This window comes from Phalacrocorax carbo, chromosome 19 (genome assembly GCF_963921805.1).
Source record: "Phalacrocorax carbo chromosome 19, bPhaCar2.1, whole genome shotgun sequence".
Lineage (NCBI taxonomy): Eukaryota > Metazoa > Chordata > Aves > Suliformes > Phalacrocoracidae > Phalacrocorax > Phalacrocorax carbo.
In genome coordinates this window covers 1,512,014-1,525,808 of record NC_087531.1, presented here as the reverse complement: position 1 = coordinate 1,525,808, position 13,795 = coordinate 1,512,014, and the positions used below count along the sequence as shown (strand labels likewise).

At 69.3% G+C, this 13,795-nt stretch overlaps 2 protein-coding genes across 4 annotated transcripts; both read right to left on the bottom strand.

The window, feature by feature from the left end:
- Positions 1–42: 42 nt before the first annotated feature.
- Positions 43–1,493, bottom strand: B3GNT3 (UDP-GlcNAc:betaGal beta-1,3-N-acetylglucosaminyltransferase 3). The gene has a single exon (XM_064469495.1). It carries the CDS (start codon positions 1,491–1,493, stop codon positions 354–356), a length of 1,140 nt encoding a protein of 379 aa, XP_064325565.1. The 3' UTR covers positions 43–353.
- Positions 1,494–2,690: 1,197 nt separating this feature from the next.
- Positions 2,691–12,666, bottom strand: FCHO1 (FCH and mu domain containing endocytic adaptor 1). Of its 3 annotated transcripts, none has more exons than XM_064469781.1 (29): positions 12,578–12,666; positions 11,306–11,362; positions 10,603–10,683; positions 9,774–9,865; positions 9,611–9,685; positions 9,374–9,515; positions 9,124–9,276; positions 8,921–9,025; positions 8,263–8,361; positions 8,075–8,171; positions 7,898–7,942; positions 7,741–7,813; positions 7,607–7,628; positions 7,454–7,508; positions 7,185–7,363; positions 7,081–7,105; positions 6,925–6,987; positions 6,784–6,826; positions 6,571–6,662; positions 5,844–6,461; positions 5,501–5,619; positions 5,292–5,397; positions 5,100–5,211; positions 4,855–5,013; positions 4,204–4,336; positions 3,901–4,100; positions 3,649–3,707; positions 3,361–3,525; positions 2,691–2,857 (listed from the first exon to the last, which is right to left on the bottom strand). In XM_064469781.1, exons 3-29 carry the CDS (start codon positions 10,627–10,629, stop codon positions 2,835–2,837), a joined length of 3,081 nt encoding a protein of 1,026 aa, XP_064325851.1. In that variant the 5' UTR covers positions 10,630–10,683; positions 11,306–11,362; positions 12,578–12,666; the 3' UTR covers positions 2,691–2,834. The 3 variants fall into 3 exon arrangements, with proteins under 3 accessions (XP_064325851.1, XP_064325852.1, XP_064325853.1); XM_064469782.1 differs by having other exon boundaries at positions 4,855–5,010; XM_064469783.1 differs by having other exon boundaries at positions 9,774–9,856.
- Positions 12,667–13,795: the final 1,129 nt, after the last annotated feature.

Genomic DNA, 13,795 nt, shown 5'->3' with positions numbered 1-13,795 from the left:
AACTCCTCATTAACAACACAGGTGTGTTTATTGTCCCTCCAGTTTGTTTAGGCTCCCTCTGGTGCCTCGGGGCTCCTCTGGACATGCGAAGGCAGATTTGGGGTAAAACCAGGCAGAAACAGGCCAGCGCCAGGATGGGCACGTGGTAGCACTCAGCAGTTCCCAGGGTAGGAGCCAGGGCTTGGCCTCGCAGACGCTGCTCTGCCCTCCCAGAGGGACCACGGTGGAGATGGGGGTCAGCCCCAGGGTCCCTCCCTCACAGCTACCAGGGGTGTGGGGAGAGCTGCAGCCCAGGCAGTCCTGGGGCTGCACTGGCATTCCCCGTCCCCGGCTCTCGGTCCTCCTCGGCCACCCTAGAAGATGCTCACCCTCTTGCTGCAGAGCAGCCGGGGCTCGTGGATGGCCTGCCACATCACTGCCGTCTCGTAGGGCACAAAGCGGTGCACCACCAGCAGCTCCCGGTAGTAGCAGGGATCAAAGGGGTCCGTGTGGGCCAGAACCCCCATGCCCATGGTCCGGATAGCGGCGTGGGAAGCAGGCAGGAGCCCTGCCTTCTCCACACACATGCCCAGGTAGACGTCATCGATGGGGAAGAGCTTGATATCCCGCGATTCCCGGGAGATGACGCGGGCGGTGAAGCCGGACATGAGCATCCCGCCGCCGCCGCAGTAGGGTGGGTACCGCTCGGAGGCCAGGAGCTGCCTGGGCACGAAGTACTTGCTGCGCTGGAGCCGGACGGGCATGTTGTTGATGAAAAGCTGCCCCACCATGAGGTGCTGCTCCTGGGCACCCTGGGCGGCCATCGCAAAGCGGACAACGTTGTCGGTGTTGACGAAGACATCGTCGTCCCCGTTGAAGATGAAGCGGACGCCGGGGCAGTGCTCCTCCAGCCAGGCGTGGAAGAGCACCTGCTTCAGCGTCAGGTTGAAGAAGGTGTCCCTGAAGTCCCACTGCAGCACGTCCCCGTGCTCCCGCTGCTCCAGCCGCAGCAGCCGGTTGAGCTTCTTGGCATCCCGGGTGCTAGGGGCCACCCCCACGAGGAAGACCCGGCGGATGAAGGCTCCTTTGAAGGTCCTCTCCTGCCCCCAGGTCTTGCGGATCACCTCCCGCCGCTCGTAGTTCACCGGCGAGGATTTGATGGCCAAGAGGAGGAAGATGTTGGGGGACCCCTCGGGCCCTCCGCACTTGCCAGGGGTGCCGAGCAGCGCCGGGAAGGACCGGCAGTGCTGGTACCGCATGAAGTCCTGCACGTGGCCGGGCAGTTTGGCAAAGCCAGAGACATTGTGCACCGAGGCGTTGGCCACGCACGGGGCAGGGGTGGGCAGAGCCCGGGGCAGGGGGAGCCTGGGGGCTGCCTGGGGGCTGTGGGGGGTGCTGTGCTCAGGGGCCACACTGGGCCACAGCTGGTTATCGTGGTAGAGCAGGTAGCAGAGCGCCAGGAGCCCCACGGCGACCAGACCCCACAGCTCCAGCCTGTAGCACCGCAGGGACATACTCTGCAAGAGACGGGGAGCAGGATTCGGCACTGGTCATCCCTGCAGCCCCTGAGCATCCACACCCGGAGAGACGCCCTGGGCTGGGGCACAGCACCCTTCCCTGCGGAGCCGGAGCACGGAGCTCCCGGCAGGCGGAGGGGAGCAGGGGGATCTCCCCATGCCAGAGAGTCGCACTGTGCCACAGGTAACCAGCAAGCTGGAGGGCCCAGGCTGGGCAGGGCACCCTTGGGTGCAGGGCAGAGTCCAACTCCTCCAGCTGTGCTGGGAAACACACAGCAGACCCAAAAAACCACGATAAAACACTGGTATTGGGATGGGGCTCTCTTTGGGAGAACAAATGCAGGGTGCAGCCCCAAAACCTGGGGATGGCCAGCAAGGGCACATGGCCCCCTGGGACCCGCTGGCATGGAGGGGTTACCGAAGGAGTTACCACCAGCTCGAGGCATTGCAAGGTGGTGGCAGGGTGGTCCCGAGTGCAAGTAGCCCCCCTGGGTTTGCTGCGAGCGCCAGGTCCCCCAGGCAGCACGGGGACCCCGGCAAGAACCCAGCTGCCGCTCGCCCACCAGCGATGTGGATGGAACCCGGCGGCCCTTGCCCAGGATGGGGGCCCTGTCCTGGTGCCCAGGAGTGCCGGCTCGGACCCCCCTGCTCTGCAAAAGGCCATGAGCCCCCCCAGAGAGACCCCCCCGGACCCCTCTGGTACCTTGTTGCAGAGCCAGCTCGGGGCCATCTTCACACTGAGCCTCTCCCCGTGCCGGGGGTGCTGCCGACCCAGCGGCACAGGTATCTTCTGCAGGGATCCTGTCCCTGCCAGGTGCTGTGAGGCCCCGCTGTCCATCCACCCGTCCGTCTGTCCGCCCACCCCTTCACCCGCCGCAGGTGGGGCAGCAGCACCCACGGGTGCAAGGAAAGGGCTCGGCAAAGCGCTGCCGGCTCCCTGCCTCGGTTTCCCCCGGCCCTGCAGCGCCGGAGCCCCCCGGGGAGCTGCGGCACATCAGCCGAGCCCCGTTTCCAAGGCGAAGCCCGGAGGCCGCGGGGATGGGCGTCGCAGCAAGAGGCAGGCGGGAGCCGGCGGCGGGGTTATTAGAAAATAAAGTGTTTAATAAAAGAGCAGCTCCTGCTCCCTTCACAGCACAGGGGAGGGCGGAGGGGACCGACCGTCGGGCAGCAGGAGACAACGTGGTGACAGCCATGGAGCAGGGAGCCGGAGGGAGGAGGAGGAGGAGTGGGGCTCCCACCTGGTGGCACCCCCTCCCCGGCCAGTCTCCATCCAGTGTTTCAAGTTCACACAACCACGGGAGAAGCCCCAGGGGCTCGGAGGGTCTGGCGGGAGGCGGCTCAGGACCCCGCCAGGTAGATCCCTGTGGAGGAAAGGTGGTGAGGAGGGGATGTGAGGATGGGGGGGCACACGCCCAGAGTGAGGATGGTCATGGCCAAGGGGCCAAGGCTCGATGGTGGCCCTGAACTGGGCTACCTTCACCATCCCTCGGGTGGGCATTGCTCAGCAAGGAGGAATGGAGCTTGGGGTCGTAGGGAGGGGACCCCCTGCACCCCAGAGCCATGGGGAACAAGGTGGGGACCCTGTGCACTCCAGGGAAGGGACTCCATGCACCCCAGAAAATGGATCTCACACACCTCAGGGCCATGGGGACCAGAGAGGGGACCCCCATGCACCGTGGGAAAGGGACCCCATGCACCCCCCAGGGAGCAGAGAAGGGACCCTGTCCACCCTGGGAATGGACCTTATGCACCCCAGGGAAGGGAACCCATGCACCCTGGGGCCACAGGGGATGGGGAGAGGACCCTGCGCCCCCCAGGGCCATGGGGAGGGGACCCTGCATCCCCTGGGCCCCACCAGCCGTACCTGTAGCAAACCTCTTCTTGACCAGCGACATGCGGTACCCAGCACCCGCCAGCTCCACCTCGACGCCCGACAGCGTGCTGCCCTCGCTGCTGAACTGGGCTGCCACGGGGCTGGGTTTGCTGGGCCCGCAGAGGGGCTCCCAGCTGGCCGAGAGCTGGCCACAGCCTGGGGGGGGGACAGCAGAGAGGGTGGGGGGGGACAGCAGAGAGGGTGGGGGGTCTGCAGGGGCCAGGGCCAGACCCTGCTCCCCTGCCCCGTGCCCTCTGAGTGGCGCAGGCACAGCCTCACCTCCCTGCCCGTCCAGCACGTCCAGCAGCCTCCAGAGCAGCCTCTTCTCCTCCAGGTTCCTGCCAGGACACGGACACATCCCCAAGTCCCCAAACCCCATCCCCACTCCACCCTGTCCCCCTGCTCCCACCCCCAGGGGACATGTCCCTGCCCTCCCCACTCCATCAGCACCCCGATTCCCAGCCCAGGGTTCCCCCCACCCACCCTGGGGGTCATTGGTCCCCCCAGTTCTGTGCGCCCCCTCCCCCTTACCAACTGGCCGTGGGCTGCAGCCGCAGGTTGGTGACGGGCTCATCCATGGGCAGCAGGACGTGGACGTTGGTGAGGGGCACGGGCAGGGCCAGGGCACCGGCGTTGTAGCCGTACTCGATGCTGACCCGCGTGGCGTCCGGCGAGCAGTCCCAACGCACGCACAGCCGCAGCGGCGCCGAGCCGGGGCCCAGCCGGGAGAACTGGGGGGATCAGGGAGGGTTCAGGGGGGCACCGAGACCCTCCTGTCCCCAGCAGCTGGATGGGGGACCCGAGGGTCCCGGCTCTCCCTGCCCCAGGGCTCACCTGGTACTTGAGCAGAGCCACGTTGTAGTAGGAGGCGGTCGGATTCTGCTCCGCTTGCTTCTGCAGGTGCCCGGTCAGCGCTGCCATGTTCAGCCAGAAGTCCTTGGTGCTGGGGTCGCTCTGGGAAGGGTCGCTGCAGGGATGGGGTCAGAGCAGCAAGGGTGCCTGGGCACCCCAGGAAAGCCGGCACCCCGATACTCAGCTCCTTGTCACTGCACGCACTGGCTCCCACGGATGCCCGGGCCCCCAGGAACCCCATGTATCCTGATACCCAGCTCCCTGTTGCTGCATTCACCAGCTCCCAGGATGCTCAGACCCGCTGGGAACCCCATGTACACCGATACCCAGCTCCCCATCACTATGTCTACCAGCTCCCAGGATATCCAGGCATCCCCAGAAAACCAGGTACCCCCTGTACCCCAATCCCAGCTCCCCATTACCGCCTCCACCATCTCCCAGAGCGTGCCTGTGCCCCTCCTGCACCCCAATCCCGACTCCCCATCACTGCATCCACCACCTCCCAAGGTCCCTGCATCCCCCCAGACAACCCACGTACCCCGGTATCAGCTGCCCACCCCTGCATCCCCTGGCTGCCAGCCTGCCCAGGCATCCCCGTGCAGCCGGTGCCGCGGTGCCACCGCGTCCCCACACCTGTAGAGCAGCTCGGTGTTGGGCAGGAACTGCTCGATGGCGCCGGCGTTGAGCAGGCGGAAGCTGAGCACGGGGGGGGCCATGCTCCCGCTGAAGACACGGACGATGCCAGCGGGGAAGGACATGGTGAGCTCCCCCGTCACCTTCACCAGGCAGCTGCTGGGGACAGGCTGGGGGTCAGTGTATACCCCAGGCGGGATGCAGCGGCTTGGGGTGGGGGGCATAACCCCCCGGGACCCCCATACCTGTCAGCGTCGTGCCCCTTGAAGTACGCGTGGACGTACTCGGTGAAGGCGGTAGCCACGGGGAGCGCGTCCTGTGAGCCCAGCACCACGGGGCTGGGACCCCGCGATAGCCCTGGGGAAGCCGATGGGGTCAGAGCCTAGATGGGACCCCCACCCCGTGACCCCCCCCCCCCCCAGTTCCCTGGGACCCACCAAGCGCCGGCTGGGAGACGGCAAAGAAGCCCCGCTCGCCCAGGCTGGCGGGCGCCGAGTGCGAGGGGCCGCAGCTCCAGGAGGGCGAGGGGCTCAGCGAGCGCGACTGCAAGGCAAGACGGCGTTGCGAGGGGGTGTCTGGGTTCAGCCCCTGCCCTGGGGGTCCCGAAGCCCAGCCCTGCCCTGCGCCCCCACCCCCGGCCACGCACCAGGTCGGTGTTGCTGCCCGCAGCCGGGCCGGCCGCCGGCCTCTTCGTGCGGGAGCGGCGAGGGGGGGCCATGAGCGGCACCTCCCGGGGGGCCGCACTGGGACGGGCGGGGAGAGCATCTGGGGGGGGGCACAAATGGGGGGGGTGAGGAGAGAGACCTGCCATGGCAGGGCTGCCCCAGGGGGTTCCAGCAGGGTCTCACTAGTGCCACGAGGTTGGCAGGTCTCAGCCCTGTTCTCCACTGAGCCAGGGCTGGGTGAGACCCTGCACCCAGCTGGGAGTGGGGCAGAAGTTAAGGGTGCTGGAGAAGTGGGGGGGCACCTCCTGCACCCCTGCCACTCACCGGCCTCAGGTTGCGGTGGGGGAGCCACCGGCGTGCTGCCCTCGGTCAGCCTCATCCCCGACCCTTGGCAGGTCCATGGAGAGGGGCTGGAGGACTCCCCCCCGCTGGGGGGGGCCAGGGAGGAGGAGGAGGAGGAGGCCGAGTTGGAGGAAGGACAGGGCAACGGGGGCTGGTCCCCACTGGGGCTGCGGGGTCTGACCCATGGCGGGGGCTCCCCAAAAGGGTCAGGCGAGGGGGCTTCGCGGGGCAACTGGCCACTAGGGCAGCGGCTGCGACCCCGGGGTGCCGTCCCCACGTCCTCCCAGAGCCCCTCGGCCCCGGGGCTGCTGAAGACGGCGAAGCCGGGGGGCTCGGGGAGGCGGCCGGCGGGGCTGCGCGGCCGTGGCGCCCAGGCACCAGGGTCCCGGCTGGCAGGCAGTGGCGGCGGGGGGTCCGGTGGGCCGCCCCGCTTTGGGAGGGGGCTCTGCGGCGTCCCGGGCTGCGGGGTCCAGGGTCTCGAGTCCGGGGAGGGTCCGGGCGCAGGGTGTGAGGGTGAGTCCAAACCCGAATCCTCCACGTTCTCCGGGGAGGAAGAGGAGAAGGGGGAGGAGGAGGAGGTGAGGACATAGGCACGGGGGGCTGTGGGGAGACCCCAGTGTCAGAGAACTGCAGCGGGGGGGCCGCGGCACCCTGGGTGCCAGGGTCCCCCATCCCACTCTTTCCTCCCTGACCCCCCCAGAATCCTCACCCGGGAAATCCTCCGCTTCAAAAGCCGACTCCAGCGGGGGCCCGAAGAGAGCGGCGGGGGGCACCGTGTCCGGCGGGGCTTTCCCAGGGCCACTACACCAGGGACAGAGGGGGCAGCTCAGTGCCCACCCAGGACCCCCCCGGGGAGGGGTCTCGGGGCTGGCAACGTGGGGTGCGCAGCCCCACGGCACCCCACTCCCACCCTGCCCCGTACCTGTTCACCTGCGCTGGTGGGCACCCCCTCCCTGCGCCGTCACCTGTGGGGAGAGGGGACATGCCAGGGGTTGCAGAACCACTGCACCCCCCACCCCTGGGACCCCTCCCACACCCCTGGGACCCCCCAGCACAGTCTCACCTGCTGCCAGCGTCCCCTCGGGGTCCACGTTGCTCGGGGCCGGGGTCAGAGATGCCACGTGCCCTGTGGGGGGACAGGGACAGGCAGTGTTAGGGGACACGGAGCCTGGGGGACCCCCGAGCCACAGCCACGCTGAGCCCCCGGGGTGGCACTTACGGGACGACTGTCGCTTGACGGTGCCCTGCAAGAGAACGGGGACAGGGGGTCAGTTGGCCCTGGCACGGTCCCTGGGGACCCTGCAGCCCCCCTTCGCGGCTCACCCCAAAGTTGGGGGGCAGGATGAGGTTCCCCACGGTGGCCTTGAGCTGCTCCACAGTGGCCTCGGCGTTGCCAGCTGCCTCCCGGGGCTGCACCGGCTTGATGTGGACGTAAAACTTGCGGGGCTCGTCCTCGTCATAGTCAGAGTCGCTGGAGGAGCAGACGTGGTTCTCCGCATCGGCTGAACCCCCGTCAAGGCAACACCCCATGTTCGGACCCCACATCGGACACCCCAAAAATCACCCATCCCCCTACTCCAGCACAAGGATACTGCGGGCGACGTCGGGGCGCACGGTGAACCCGTCCTCATCCACCTCCGGGCAGCCCTGCGGGGAGGTACTCGGAGAGGCGCTCGCTCCCTAATCCTCCCAGTCCTCCCAGTATGGAAAACACCAACCCCCAGGGCGGGCACTGGGATACTCACCACCTCGGCATCCGGCGATTCCCTGGGGAATGACAGGGGCAGCGTCAGACCCCAAAGCGGGGAAGGGATGTGGGGTGTGGGGTGCAGGACACAGAGATGCAGGGATGCGGGACACGGGGAGAGGGGAATCTTACACAGCATCGCGATCCCTCTCCTTACGGCTCAACCCAGGGATACGGAAAGCTTTGCTACGGCTCCTCTTGGGTCCTGGGAAGGGGGCACAGAGCGGTGAGCAGCCCCCCTACCCCCCAAAATCCCCGGCGTGGGGCTGCTGGATGCAGACGTACTTGCCTTCCTGCGCTGGGGCCAGCCGGTACTCGTCAAAATCCAACACTCCTGTCACCAAAAGCGGGATCAGCCCAGCACTGCGGCTCCATCCTTGCACGAGGGTGATGCTCCCCCTCCTCGCACGAGGGCTTTCCTTGTGCAAATGGGGGGAGCCCACCGCGATGCTGCCCGCAAGCTCACCTGGCCGCTCTTGCCCCGTGCCCTTGCTCTCAGCAAACCTCCGCAGCAGCATCTCAGTGCCGATGTTCTCCACGTTTTGCTTGAATTCTTCATGCACCTGGAAGAATAAGGCAGATATCATGCTCAGAGGAAAGCGGGGGACAGTTTGGTGCTGTCCCCATGGTTGTTTACCCCCGCCGGGGACCCACCTGCCCAATCTGGACGTGGGTGTCCTCCACGGAGTGGGAGTAGGAACCAATGAGACCCTTCATGTGGCGTAGGTGGGCTTCTTCCACCTCCTGGAAGCGCTGGTGGGGCAGAGCGGGGGGTTTAGCCATGGTGGCGTGTCCCCCAAGGGTCAGCGCGTGGACAGGGAGGGGGGGGCTCATGCAGGGTGGCGTGTCCCCAGGGGTTGGCATGTCCAGGCAGTGGGTGCTCAGCCAGGCTGGCACATCCCCAAGGGCCAGCATCCCCAGGAAGGGGTCCTCAGGCAGGGTGGCATGTCCCCAAGGAATGGGGCTCAGCCAGGGTGGCACAGCCCTGGGGACAGCATCAAAATGAAGGGGGGGTGGCTCAGTCGGCTTGGCATGTCCCCAGGGACTGGCATCAGCAGGGACTGGGGCTCAGCCAGGGTGGCACATGCCCAGGGAAGGGGGTTCAACTGGGGTAGCACATCCCCAGGGGCCAACATGCCCAGGGAGGGGTATCCCCAGGGGCCGGCATCGCCAGGGAGCAGGGCCCAGCCAGGGTGCCACGTCCCCAAGGACCCGCCTGCCCCGTGCCACCGCTGCGCCGCGCAGGCAGCGCCGGGAGCCTGAGCAGAGCCCGCAGCGAGCCCCTTGCTGCCCGCGCCCCGCCACTGCCCACCATGGCCGAATCCAGCATCCTCTGCTCGAAGTCGGCGCGGGCAGCGTTGTACTTCTCCACCGCCCGCCGCAGCGCCTCGCCCGCCTTCTTGGACTTGAGCTCTGCCTGCAGGAGCAAGCGATGGGCATGAGCTGGGGGGGGGGGCGACGGGGACCATCGGAGGGGACAGGGGCCGTCACGGAGGGGGGTACGTTGGGTCTCGCCTTGTCGATCTCCTTCTGGCTGGTGCCCTCCTTGCGGAGCCGCTCGTACTCCTGGCACTTGCTGTGGTAGCTCTCCTTGGACTTGGGGAGCAGCTGGGCCACCCCGTGCAGCAGCTGGACGGCCTCCAGCGTCCCCGACACCTCCTCCTTGGACTGGGTGTGGGGGGGACACGGTACGATACACACAAAGCGGGGCGGGCAGGGGGGTTTGGGGTGCGGCAGGGGGGTTGGACGAGGGGGGACGCGGTACCTTCTTGTGCACCCGGCCTTGTTCCTCGCCGTAGCGCGAGATCTCCTTGATGAGGTCGTGCAGCTTCTTCATCAGCTCCAGGTGGCACAAGGCCAGCTTGTCCGAGGAGATGCGGAAAACCTCCCAGAGCGGTGCGAAGGTCCTGAGCAGGGAGGGTGGGAGGGGGCACGGGAAGGGATGAGTGGGGTCCCTCCCCCCAGCTCAGGGTGCCCTGGACCCCCCAGACCCCCTGCTTACCCCAGCTGGGTCCCATTGGTGGCCATCTTAGACAGCTTCACCATGGCCTTGGCGTAGTTCTCCTCGATGGCAGCCCTGGGGACAGCGGGGAGGGGGTGCTGGGGATGGAGCCCACCGATGGCAGGGACCCCCCCGCCCCGTCGCACCCCCTGCACCCCGGTACCTCTCACGGACGAAGTCGGCCAGCTCCTTGGTGGAGATCTGCCCATGCTTCATGTTGTGGTAGAGCACATCGAAGCCATGGTTCTTCTCGCCCTGGCAGGGGACCACCCTCAGCCCCCAAAACCCACCCAGCACCCCATGACGTGGGCACCGGGGGACCCCCCCCACCCAGCCCTCCTTGGGTCGGTGCCACCACTGGGAGCGCCAGCCAGCATGGCAGGAAGCGCCGTTCGGGGTGGAAACACCCCAAAACGGGGCACGGTGGGCCGGACCACCCCTGGGTGCACAGGGGGGGTGCAGAGCCCCCCACCCCTGCCAGGGGCTGGAGCCAGCCGGGGGGGGAGAGGGACCCCCAGGCTGAGCAGGGCAGGAAGGGGTGGGCTGAGCCCTGAAACAGGGATGCTATTTTGGGTGCAGCCTGCTCCCCCCGCAGCGTGCGGGGGTGGCTTCCCCCCACCCCCCCGGCAGTGTGACCCCCACCTGGGGAAACTGAGGCAGAAGGAAGGGGAAAGACGCAGGCAGCTGCCAGACCCCGCCGGAGACGAACCAGGAAGCACCAGCGGCGCCTCGCACCCCTGCGGCGCTGCCAACTTCCCCCCGCCGTGCCGTGCCGGGGTTCCCCGCGGTGGGGGGGACGGGGGGGGTGGGGACAGCACCACGGCCGCCCGCGGGCACCCGCGCCCATCGCTCCCCACTTCCCTCAGCGATTAATTTGCAGCATTAACGGAGGCGTTGGGCCTTGTAAAATTACCGGCGGTGATGAACCCACCCCCCCCCCGCAGTGAGCTCCAGAGGGTGGGGGGCACCCATGGGTGGGAATCCAGGCTTACCCAAAAGTGCTCGGTGAAGTAGGACATCTTGGAGTGGGGGGGGACGGCAGCGCGGGGACCCACAGATCAGCTCCCAGCACCCTGGGGACACACCTGCCCTTTATCGGAGTGGGGGGGGGACACGACCCCCCCCCACGCCACACCCGCGCCCACCAGTGTTTATTGGTTTTGCTGGGAAAGCGGCGCACAGCCCCGTGGCCATGGAAACTGCAGGCTCCCCCGTGCCCGCCGCCACCCCCTCCCCACGGAGCGCAGCACCCCGGGGGGGGGCCGCCGGGGTCCGGGGGGGGCCACCGGGGCGGCGATTGGGCCCGACACCAGATACGCAGCTAAATAATAAATGAGCTGCTGCTGCGCGGCGACGGTGGCGGCTGCTGCTCCCGTGCCTGGCTGTGCCGGCGGCCCCCAGCCCCCCCCAAACTGCCACCCCCCACCAGCCCCCTTCCTGCTCCCTGGGGGAGCCCCTTCCCTCCAGAAATGGGGACCCAGGCGTCCAGGACCGCCCCACACACCCAAATCCCAAATGCACCCAGCTGTGCTGGGGGTCACCTGCTGGAGTAGCCCCCCAGCACTCAGCAGGGGGGACCCCCAGGCTGCGCCCCCCCGCAGCCCCACTCCCCATCACACGCTGGCGAAAAACAGGAAACCAAAAAATCATGCATGGCCGGGGTTTGGCGTGACGGGGGGGAGTGTCCCCACTCACCCTGGGCTGCTGGGGGGCTCGTGGGGCTCCCCCGATCATCCTTGGCACGCCGGGGGTCTGGGGAGAGAAAGAGAGGGGGGTTAGAGCCTGCCGCAGCCCCCCCAAACCTGCTCCGGCCCCCCCCCCCCCCCGGATCCGGCAGTCCCTCTGCACAGGCTGAGCCACCTGTGTCACGAGCGGGGCGGGCTCAGCGCAGCCTCCCCAGCTTCCCCCCGCCAGGCTTGGGGGGGAAGCGGGGCTGGGGGGGGGGCACTGATGGGGGGGGGCTCAGGGCCTGGCCGGACCCTGACTCGCCGCCGGTCACGGGAGGCCACAGACGCCACAAACCCGCCGCCCCATCGCCACCGGCCAAAGTCCCCGGAGGCGGCCACCGAGTCCCCGAACGGGACAGGACGAGGGGGGGGGGCGCGGGGGTGGGGGGGAGGGGGGCCGTGGCGCGGGGTGGGGGCACAGCATCTTGCCAGGGCCCCCCCAGCAGCCCCCCGTCGCTCCTCCAGCCGGGCAGCCCCGGGCACCCGCAGCGGTGACCTTCACTGGCGTGGGGTGCGGGGGACACGGGTGGCACCCCGAGGGGTGCGGGGTGGGGGGGGGCCGGGGCGACGCGGGGGGGGGGGGGGCCGGGGTCCCACTCGGTTCGGGGAACGGCCGCACCTGCCCGGGCGGGGTCTGGCTGGGGCGGGGGATGCTCAGTGAGGGGGGAAGCTGTGCACCCCCAGACCCCCCCAGGCAGCGGGTGCGTCGGAGGGAGAGGGAACGCGGGGGGGGTCGTGGCGCGCACAGGGGTCCAGATACCCCCCCCCCCGAAAAAATATAATTTAAAAAAGGAGGGAAAACGACGAGCCCTGCACCTGCAGCGGGGGGAAGGGGGGGGTCGCGGGGGGGCTACGGGGAGCGGCGCTTTGGGGGGGCTACACCCGTGCATGGGGGGTGGGTGTTTATTGAGGAGGGGGCACCGGGGGGGCGAGGCGGGGTGCACTGCAGCGGGGAGCCACGCACAGCGCGGGGGGGTCTCGCCAATGGGGGGGGGGGGGACACAACGCGGGGCTGCACCTCAGCCCCGGGGGGGGAATGCTGCAGCGGGGGGGACGTGGGGCGGGGGGAGCTGCACCCCCGCACCGCGCGGGAGCGGCGGGGGCTGCACGGCGGGACCGGGGGCTGCACCCCGCTCCCCTGCAGGGGGGTCCGGGGGGGGGGGGGGGCTGTTCCCCACTCCCCCACCCGCGGGCGGGCCCGGGCAGCCGCGGGAGCCGGGCACGGGGGGGCCGCACTCACCTGCGGGGCCGGGGCCGCCCCCGCCCCGCTTCGCTCCGCCGCCGCCGCCCCGCGCCCGCTCCGGGCCGCGCGCTCCGGGCCGGGACCGCGCCGGGGGCGGGGGAGGCGCGGGACACGCCCCCTCCCGCCGCGCCGCCTCCCCATTGGTCACCGCTCCCGGCAGCGGTTACCGCAGCCAGCGGCCGCCGCCTCTCATTGGCCGAACCGCCGCCGCGCCGCGACCGGGGAGGGGGGGTGATTTGCATTTTTAAAGCGGCCGCCACGCCTCAAATGGAGTAGGGTGGGGGGGTGATGCGGAGCGCATCCAGAGCCGTCCGCACCGGCACCCCGGCCCCCCCACCGTCCCCGGGGGCTGCCACACCCCCGGGGGTCCCGGTCCTCCGTGGCTCCCAGTCCCGGCGCTAAGCGTGCAACCGCACCGCCCCCCCCGCCACTCACCCCGCACCCGACCCCGACGGCTGCAACCGCACCCCCAGCCCCGGTCCGGCCGCCGGAGCAGCCCCCCGCCGGTGCCAGCCGGTGCCTCGCACCCCGCTGAGCTCATGCCCCGGCTCCAGCTGACACCGGGGTGGCCGCGGCGCAGCTGCGGGGCGGGGAGCGGGCACGGCCGCGGGTGGGGACCCGGGCGGGAGGGGGGTTTCCCCTGGGAGTCAACCACAAACATCCCCCCCCTGAGATGAGGACCCGTTCCCACACCTGCCTGGGGTGTCACAGCCACCGGTGCCAGGGGCAGAGCCGGGACGGTGCATCACGGGGAGGCTTCGGTTACGCTCCCTTTGGCCCATCGACACCTGCCCAGCCCCGGGACGGTACGGCTGTGCCAGGCTGCGCCGGCCGGTGCCACCGCAGCAGCCCCGGTGCCACCGTGACAGCTCTGGTGCCACCATGACAGCCCCAGTGCCACCACGATAGACCCTGTACCACCGTGACAGCGCTGGTGCCACCATGACAGCGCTGGTGCCACCACGATAGACCCTGTGCCACCATGACAGCGCTGGTGCCACCATGACAGCACTGGTGCCACCATGACAGCCCCGATGCCGTCACGATAGACCCTGTGCCACCATGACAGCCCCGGTTCTGGGGATGGAGGGGTCCACGGGGATCAGGCCGCTGCCGGTGCTGCCACCGCTCCCACGGGCACCTCTGTGACCCCACGGCATCCCTGGGCACATCAGCAGCTGCCAACGGGGCGGCGATGCCGGAGGAGCCCCCAGT